Consider the following 9,430-nt stretch of genomic DNA (forward strand, 5'->3'; position numbering starts at 1 on the left):
GCATAGCCCTGGCTGTCCTGGAACTTGCTCTGTAGACCACACAAGCCTGGAACTCAGAGATCTGCCTGCCTCCGCCTCCTGCCTGCTGAGATAAAAGGCATTCATGTTTTTGCTTTTTTATACAAGGTCTCATGGTGTGGCTCTGGCTGGCCTGGAAGTCCCTAGGTATACCAGGCTAGCCTCAAACTGCCAACTCCTGGGATCAAAGGCATGTGCCACCACACGCAGTTAGCATCCATGTTTTCTATACCCTTAACACATTTCTTCTTACAGCAGAGTTGTATTCCACTGTACAGACAGACCAGTTTGTTTGTCTATTCTCCTACTGATGGACACCTGGGCTGTTTTCAGTTTAAAGCTATTATGAGTAGAACTACTATGCACATTCTTGTACAAGTGTTTTTGTGGACATGTTTTCATTTCTCTTGGATAAACACACAGGAGAACTGCTGTTATAAGAAACTGCCAGACTTCTACCCAAAATAGATACATCAAGTATCACATGTTTAAAAGCACTAACACAGTTGCCCAGAGAAGCTGATGTGAGCAATGGATCTACTGATTATGGACAACTGTAGAACTGCAAACAATTTTGTCATTTCTGTTACGTGAGAGTAGAAAACAAAGAGTCTGCATGCCATTCAAGATTTCTTCTTTCTTTCTTTGCCTTCTTCTGCGGACAGAGTTGAGATAGTCTCATGCAGCCCAGGCTGGCCTCAAACTCTGCTCTGCTGCAAAGGATGGTCTTGAACTTCTGATTCTCCTGCTTCCATCTCCCAATTCCTAGGATTACACTACTGAGCCAGGTCCACTCAGTATTTCCTGAGTCAGTCTACAATGACTATTGACTTTAATGACTGTAGCCAACAGCTGCAACTCCTTTTTGAAATCAAATACTGAGAGGCAGACTGGCCTACACAAACTGTCATCCACATGGAGCAGCAGTTAAATTACAACAGGCATCGCGTAGCCACTAAGCCTAAAATACTCATCTGGTCCTTCAAGGTTTGCTCTTTTCTAGCCGAAAGCATTTAGACAGGCTTCATATAGTGATATCTAAAATTACATATACTTGTAGGAGAAACTAAGGCCAAGAGAGTAAAAAAAAAACAAAAATCTAAGCTTAGATACAGATGTGGAACTGGAAAATTCAGGTCTGTATTCTGTCCCAGTCTGATCATCATCTCAGCGAACTTTCTCAGAGACATTAAATAGCATATGTGTGCCCAAGTTCACCTTTATTATGATGCTGTAAAGTTCACAATCAGCGCAGTGTGGAGCTTACTTGAGCACATAGTAATATGGCTGACTGAATTACACCTCTTAGTACAGGCTTTCAGCACACAGCTAAAGTACGGAACTCAATACTTTCAATTTACTTCAAGGACTAAATGAATCACAAGCTGAAACTCTGTTCATCCAAAAAACAAAACAAAAAAACAAACAAACAAAAGAACCAAAACAAAACTAAGTGCTGACTACACACTAGAGGCTGTAGGGATATAAATACAGGTGTAAAACCTGCATTATGGAACACACACCAGGTCCAGATACTAAAAGAAGTAAGCGGTATTATTTTCATTTATCAGAGCACACAGGCTTGTGCAGATCTGACATGCAAAAGAAGCGTCACAAACGGGGCTATCTAATATGCAGAGAATGAATAGCATAGGGAAAATAGTAAGCTGGCCGGCCACCCCAGACCAGGGGCACCATACACATCAAGTTGGCTACTACATGGGGCATGTGATGGGAAGGGAGTAAGAGAGGAATGGCAGGATATAGGGCTGAGCACTTACCTCTAAAAAAGAAGGACTAGCATGGTAGCTAGAACTTCCTGTGCTGGGAGGACAAATGAAGTCGAAGCTTGAAAACAATCTGGTAGCAGTAAGGCCACGCTGATTTAGATCACAGTGATTGCAGTTAACAGCTTGGAGCTTTCTGAACATGCACCACAATTGGGTTTGTTGCTCATTTTTGGTTATTTTTCTCATCCCCCTAAGCACTGAACATTAACCTAGGGATACTAGTAAAATTACTAGGCAAGCATTCTACCACTAGGCCATAATCCCCCAGTAAAGTAGCAGATAGAAGTTGGAAAACTTCTACTTGAACTAGAATTACTTGAAAAACTATAAATTGGGGGTACACAGTTTGCATAACTCCTCAAAATTGAGGACAGGTGAGTGATACATCAGCTCCACTGATGACTAACTTTAAAAACTTAAGTACAAAGAAGGCTCTTAAGCTAGAGAAGGTGCCCCCTATTAAACAAAGCCCCATTAAATTTCAGATCGATAACCTGGAGTAGAGGAGACTTATGAAAGTCAGCAGAAGCTAAGGACAAAGCAGGAGACCTTGATAATAACCCTGTTTCTATTCCTTTTATCAGATACATAGCCCAACTCTTCTTTTCAAGAGTAAGTGGTGATTTATGCCTATAGTCCTGGCATTTGGGAAGTAAAGGCAGATAAAGGTTTGAGAATAGCTTGAGCTATATGAGACCTTGCCTCAAAAACAAAGAGGTAAGTGAAACAATCTCCCTCTCACCACAGTGAGCCTCCTCTCACCACAGTGATAGCCCAACTTAGGGCTCAGCCACTAAGCTGTACCCTCAGCTCTAAGGTTTTTGTTTTTAACACTGACGTTCTATGAAAACCCACCAGTATTGTAGAAATAAGAGAAAAAAATGCCCAAACAATGGTAGTATAATTTTACTGTGGGATATCAAAACATTCAACATTGAGAATATTAGGTTCACAACCATCTGTAATCCAGCTCCAGGGATCCAACTTTTAGCCTCTGCACCCATAAGGACAATCTCCTCCTTCTCCCGCCCCCTCTCTCCCTCTCTCAAATAAATCTTTACAAGGAGCCAACAAGATATCTCAGAGGCAAAGATTGACAAACTGAGTTCCACCCCCAGGACCCTCATGGTGGAAAGACAGTTGTCCTCTGACCTTCATCACGCCCATGGTAGTACACACATCGAGCATGTCCACAAGCATGCATACCCATTCAGGTAACAAACACAAAAACAAATAAATGAGCTAGTTTACAGCAGGGCTAGGAGTGCAGTTTTGAAGAAGAGTGTTCAAAGCCCTGGGCTTCGCACACTGGATACTCAGCACTGGAAGGAGGTAGGCTGGGGAGCCAGCAAACAGTCTAGTTAATTAGCAGCATACACGGGGCCAAAAGCCAGTGAAGAAGTTATGGGGTGTTATGGAGTGTTGGTAGAGTGCTTGTTTATCAAGTACAAAGCCACTGGTCCTCAGCTCTAGCATGTGGGTGATGACCCACACAAGGCAACTAGAGGGGTCAGCAGATACACAAGAATATTTAACCTGGTCTGGGAGGTTAACTTGTCTGGAAAGTGCTTAGTTCCCCCTGGAGACTAGACTACCAAAGCTGGCATCTAGGTAGCCATCCCAGGATATGGTAAAGGGGTTGGATGGAGAGAACTACTGGGAACATTAAAGAGGTGATAGGGGAGAAACGAGCCAGAAGATGACCGTAAGAAATCAACTACATAAATGGTTAAGAGAAAAAGCTGGACACATTCATTCATACCTGCAAGCCTAGCACTCTGGAAGTCAAGGCAGCAGGACTGCCACGAGCTCAAGTCTTCACAGTAAAACTGTTTTTAAAGAGCAAGAGGACTTCGTGAGCAAGAGCACCTGCTACCAAGCCTGATGACCTGAGTTTGATCCCTGAAACTCACAATGGTAGAAGAGAACTGACTATAACAAGTTGTCTTGTGTCCAGTATATACGCACTGTTGAAACATGCACGTGTGCATACTAAAACATAATTTAAAAAATAAGAAAAATTAATGATGATAGACATGAATATTTAATATATTTTAAGCTTTGAAAACACAAATTAAGTCATTCTCCTTAATCATAGAATGATAAAATCAGTTATCTTTATTTTAGATATTACAGGTTTTAGATTTTAATTTACATATAGGGTACCAAGCACACACAGGGTACACAGACATGCATGCAGGCAAAATACACATAATCTAATTTTTTAAAAAATAGTAAACGTTTAAAAAAACAGTAAATTTTTTTCTATTCTATAATCAGCGTTTAAATAACTAGTCCTTCATCTATAATGATAAAACACAGCAAAAATGTTACTGTAGGCAGGCCTTTGCTTTGTTTTTCTGAGGCAGGGTCTCACTATGGCACCCTGGTTGTCCTTGAATTCCGTATGCAAACTAGGCTGGCCTGAACTTGTAGTAATCCTCCTGCTTCTACAATTCCATCCCCAAGTGATGGAATTACAGGTGTGGGTCACCAAGTTGACATATAAACAAGCTTTAAAATAAGATTAAATAAGTAAATAAATAAATTTATGCCACCCTTTAGTACAAGTTTAATTCTGATAAAAATTTCAGAAATCAATCTTTGGGGAGGCAGGGGGAAATCAAACGAACCATTTTGGGAGAGAGGTTCTTTAACAAACTTAAAACACATATGACCAACTGTTACAATGGTTCCTATGACCTCCTTCCCTCCCATCCACATGTCTGCTACTGCCTGCACAGTTTAGGAGTGCTGTCGTAGTCCTGCTGGGTAACCAGCTGTGCTCTGGGGCTGCCCCTCCCCAGCTGTCCTACATTCACTAAGTCACCAGCAAACACCACAGGTCTTGTACTTTTTCAAAAGTGCCCATACTTGCAGAGTTTCACAAATGTCCTACTTACTGGGTGAAGAGCAACACCTTACAAGCTACCTAACAGTGGAATGATAAACACTTGCCTTGTCCTCTGCACCTAACATGAGATGGAATCACTTCTCCTGAGCAGAGCATTTGCTACGGCATGACCCTGAGTGGAAGCAAGTGACTGCCAAAATGGCACTTCATGGGACTACAATGAAGAAAAGACACACCAAGATACAGTCAGCTATTAGTTATGGGCTAGAATGTATTTGACTATGCTTAGAAATCAGAACCTTGAGTTGTAAGTCAATATTGACCTACAATGTTTATCAGTAGACAACCTAGTTAAAATAATGACCTCCAAAGAACCAAAGTGTTTATCTTTAATGATACCATGCTGTGGCATAGATAACAAAAACAAAATTCACCTAGGATTCTATCCTCTCACTGGTGAATTCTATCAAATTCACCCAGTGAATTTTCTCACCCATGTTTTATGTATAATTCCTGCTGGAAACATTTCTTTTATCACAGTTATTTGCTACCTGATGTAAATTTTATTTTTTATATAGTATATTTATAGACACAAAATACAAAATAAGGAACAATACTCTTCCTCTTAGATACATTTTTGCTATTATATTCCATCATTTAAGTGTTAATTGTAAGCCAGATGTGTCAGCAAATGCCTATAATCTTAGCACTCATAAGTGGAGGTGGTTTGAAGCCAGATGGAGGCAAAACCACCAAACAAAATTTAACAGCAATACATGGCACACTGCCTACCTTAATACCCCTTAAGATATCCAAACCTTACTACATTGGCTCTAATTGTATTTAACACACGGACTTTTTTAATGTTTGCAAAGCCATCCATTAGGCACTTTAAATTTTTGTTCTGTTTTGTCAGAAATGGCAAATACTTATTTCTGGTATGTGCTTACTGTTCAGCTTGAGAAAATAACTCTAGGTATACTTCAATCCCAAACCGCCTCTGCTTTACAGGGCTGTTAGGGAAACCAAGTGAGGTTCATGTGGGCATTCTGACAGTACTGTAACCCAGTGTGCAATATTACCAAATAAATATACTGAGCAGAAGCTGCTCAAGAGCTTCAGACAGCTGTTTTCAATATGGTAATGTGATGCAACAAGGAGAATTTTCACTTTCTAAAATGTTTACAGCAAAATTACTTTTTAAATATAAGATTTTTAAAGTATCTAGTGTACTTAAAGGGAAAAAACCTCAGATCAAGATGGAACATACTGCAGACCTCAGAATCATAAAACCAGAAAATGTGGACATCTTTATAAAATCTCGGGAGACCTTTATACAAAACAGACTAAGTAACCTTCGAAGTTAAAAAAAAAAAAATGGTGTAACTTTTAATTACCACCTACATTAAATTTATGATGGAGGAGTGGGGACACAACTAGAAATAAATATTTGCCCACATAGTTTTTTTTCCAGGGGAGAAGGAGGGCTATTACCAGAAAATATAAAAGCAATCACAAAGTTAAGAATAGCTTCAGTGAAGCTGAAGGTGAAACACCATTACACCCTTGCTGGTGGGAATATACTGACAAATTTCCAGGAAGGCACCATTACAACATGCTTTCAAACTCTAAAAAAGCTTTATATGAACAGTCTAGAAATCCTACCAAAACAAATAGATCCCAAGGAGATAAATTTAGAAAAATGTGCATACAAGGGAGAAGGGGATAAAGGACCAGTACATATACTAACAAAGGGGACAACAGGATATTTATACAATGGGACACTGGTCGAGTAAAAATATTAATAAAACTGGGGATATAGAGCTTTATTAACATGGGATGGGTTTATACACACTTAAAAGATTATATGGTTATGATCTCTTCTATGTTAAAAAAAAAGGAAGAGAATTAACATCATACAAATTGCAGAAAGACACACCAAAATGTTAACAGGGCATCAGGCAGCTGGCTCATACAGGGCCTTACTGGCTTTAAGTAAAAAGCAGGGAGCCCCACACACACATAGATGTCCAAACCGATGTTGAGTCTGAGTGTAGATGTCCTTCTCCACAAGAGCCAGCATGTCTAGAGACAGCCTTGAAGGCTGAGAATGGAGTTAACCCTCCTCTCGCCCACATGACCTTGTGCTGGCCATGCCATTCTGCACAGGCTTATGGTTACTACAATAAACTTGAAATTTACTACTTGAGCAGAAGGGTAATAATTACTGACTCTGGTTTTGTTTGTTTTGTTTTTTTTAAGACCTGGTTTTGCTGTGTAGCCTTGGCTGTCCTGGACCAACTTTGTAAACCAGGCTGGCCTTGGACTCAGAGATCCACCTGCCTCTGCCTCCCTGAGTGCTGGGATTACAGGCATGCACCACTGATAAACTATCTTTTTAAAATGCTGATTCTGTAAAGAGGTCTTGCCTAATTCTTCCAAAGCTAATCCAACTTTATGTTCCACTACAACCCTTACTCATACTTTGCACAATTCTGAGATATTCTGTATAAGTTATTTATTTAAATGCATATTACCAAGGAAATCCTAAAACAAAGACTAAAACAGCACTGTCTGAGAGGCCATGATGTCCACTCACGTAAGTGACTGAGACAAGAGGACTACCAAGACTGGGCGACAGTGAGGTCCTGCAAGGAGAAGCCCTAACCAAGTGAAGATCTGAAGTGCTGAAATGAAAAGGCAGAGAGAAAGGCAAAAAAGTAACCTACAAAAACCAATCTCTCCACCACCCAAAAATCTCTTCAGTTAAAAAGTGCACTCTGGAAACAAGCAATTATCATCACTCTTCTCCATTGAACTCTGGGTGGAAGATTTATTTCTTCATCACATAGTGAGCTCCCAAGAAAAGACAGCAATTTAAATAAAAACTGCACATGATTACTGGGCAGTTAGGCAAGGCATCTGTAAGATAATACAACCACTGGACTGGGATTAAAGGAGACTGGGCTCTTTTCTTGGCCCTGTGGAATATGTAATTTTACACAGGCAAAATCACAACCTCCGGGTCTCATTTTCTTCATTTCTTAAGTAGAGTTTGGGAATAAAAAGGGGGGAAAAAAAATTCCAGGGCCCCTTTCGGCCTGTGACAGAACATCAAGTTGCCTTAAACCCTGGAGCTCACTTCAGTCAGCAAGTTATTTTCTGAGCCATAGTTCATTTTACAGTGTTCACGCTTCTCTTAAAAAAATTCTCAGCTTAGAAATCTATTCTTGTTCAGAATTCTTTAAAAAAAAAAAAAAAAGTGTCCAGATACACTAACAAGACACTCTTAAAAAAAAAAAAAAAAAAGGATTTCAAAAGGTAAAACTGTTTAAGAATAAAGGCAATAAGTGGAATACACTTGTCCACCTTCACTTAACATTCTCTGAACAGAAAAAGGCCCTCAGAAGACGGATTCACTATTGCTTTCTAAAACAACTGAGTTCGAGCAGAGAAAAGCTGCTAGCCCTCAACCATCACTCGGATGTTTGGAAGGCGCGGGGTGGGGGGTGCTCAGGACTGCCTCTCCCCAAAGCAAAATCTGCAAGGCAGAAAAGCGCTGCCATCTCCTCTCCGGGCCGGCCCTTCCCGGTTGGAATTCAACTGCAATTTTCGCGGACAATGTGGCCCCGGGGATCAGCTACCCCCGTCACACGTCCCTGCAACCCACACAGACCCGGCGCCTGCCCTCGCTCTCCCCGGGCGCCCGGGTGGCAGCAGCGCCGCCGGGTCACACGCTAGCGGGGCAGTGGAAATTTCCTCTCCCCAGGCAGGCGAGGGGCAGGTCCCGCTTCCCCGAGCCGGCGAGGCCCGGGCCTCCAGGGCGCGCGCCCCACAAAGGAGGCCCGGCCGCGGCCCCGGCCCGCGGGTCCCGCTTCCGGCGCCGCCGGCGGCGGGAACCGGCAGCACGTGCGCCCTGCCCGGCCGCGGGGCCGCCGGCAATGAATGGGGCCGTCCTCCGCGCCGCCCGCCCCGCCGCGCGCTCACCCCAGCTCTTGGAGGTGCGCCCCAGGAACTCTCCGCTGGCAGGGTTGTAGACGAACCGCTTCCATTCGGCCAGGCTCTGGTGGAAGGACTTCTTCTCAGTCTTCGTCATGGTGGGCGTGCGGAAGGTGAGGGGGACGGAGGCCTCGGGGCTGGAGGCGACGAGGGGCTCGGCGGCGCGTCCTGGCGACGGCGGCGGCGGCGCAGCCCGGCGACGGCGACGGCGGGCGGAGGACCGCACGGCCTCGGACAACTCTCCGTTACGAGACCGCTAGAGCCGACTGCGCCGCGCCGCGCCGGGCGGCCACTGGGACCGCGGGAGCCTGACGTCTCCGGCCGCCGCAGCCAATCCCCGCGCCGCTGGCGCGCACCGCCGCCGCTGCCTCCGCCCGGCTGGGCGCGGCCCGCAGGCCCAGAGCCGCCCGGGTGGCCCCGCCCCCGACACACACGCCACGCCCAGATCTTCAAGTCACGCCCATGACGCCAGGGCCACGCCCTCAGCCGGGCTCCGCCCCAGCCGGGCTCCTTGCGCCTGTGGCCCCTGCCCAGGTGCGAGGAAGCCAGCGCGGCGGGGGGCTCCGGGCGGAAGTCTGGAGGTCGCGGAGAGGGGTGGTGGCGGAGGAAGGTGAGCGTAGGGGGCTGCAGCGCTCCCCGCGAGCCCTGGCCGGGCGCGGGCGGCCGGCGACACACCCGTCCAAGCCGGGAGGGCGTCCCCAGCCCAGGAGCCTCCTTGCAGACCGCCGCAGCCCTTTCTCCTCGGGGCTCTGTGACGTCGCTAACAGGC

General features: G+C 44.7%; 1 protein-coding gene across 1 annotated transcript in view; it reads right to left on the minus strand.

Moving 5' to 3' along the window:
* The window catches only part of Atp1b3 (ATPase Na+/K+ transporting subunit beta 3), a 32,996-nt gene extending 24,029 nt beyond the window's left edge, over positions 1–8,967 (minus strand). Inside the window, exon 1 of the mRNA XM_055629870.1 lies at positions 8,650–8,967. Coding sequence (XP_055485845.1) covers positions 8,650–8,758 — 109 coding nt within the window. The 5' untranslated portion in view covers positions 8,759–8,967. The remainder of the gene's footprint in view (positions 1–8,649) is intronic.
* Between the last annotated feature and the right edge of the window lie 463 nt (positions 8,968–9,430).

This window comes from Psammomys obesus, unplaced genomic scaffold, assembly GCF_907164565.1.
Source record: "Psammomys obesus unplaced genomic scaffold, mPsaObe1.curated_primary_1811, whole genome shotgun sequence".
In the NCBI taxonomy this organism is placed as follows: domain Eukaryota; kingdom Metazoa; phylum Chordata; class Mammalia; order Rodentia; family Muridae; genus Psammomys; species Psammomys obesus.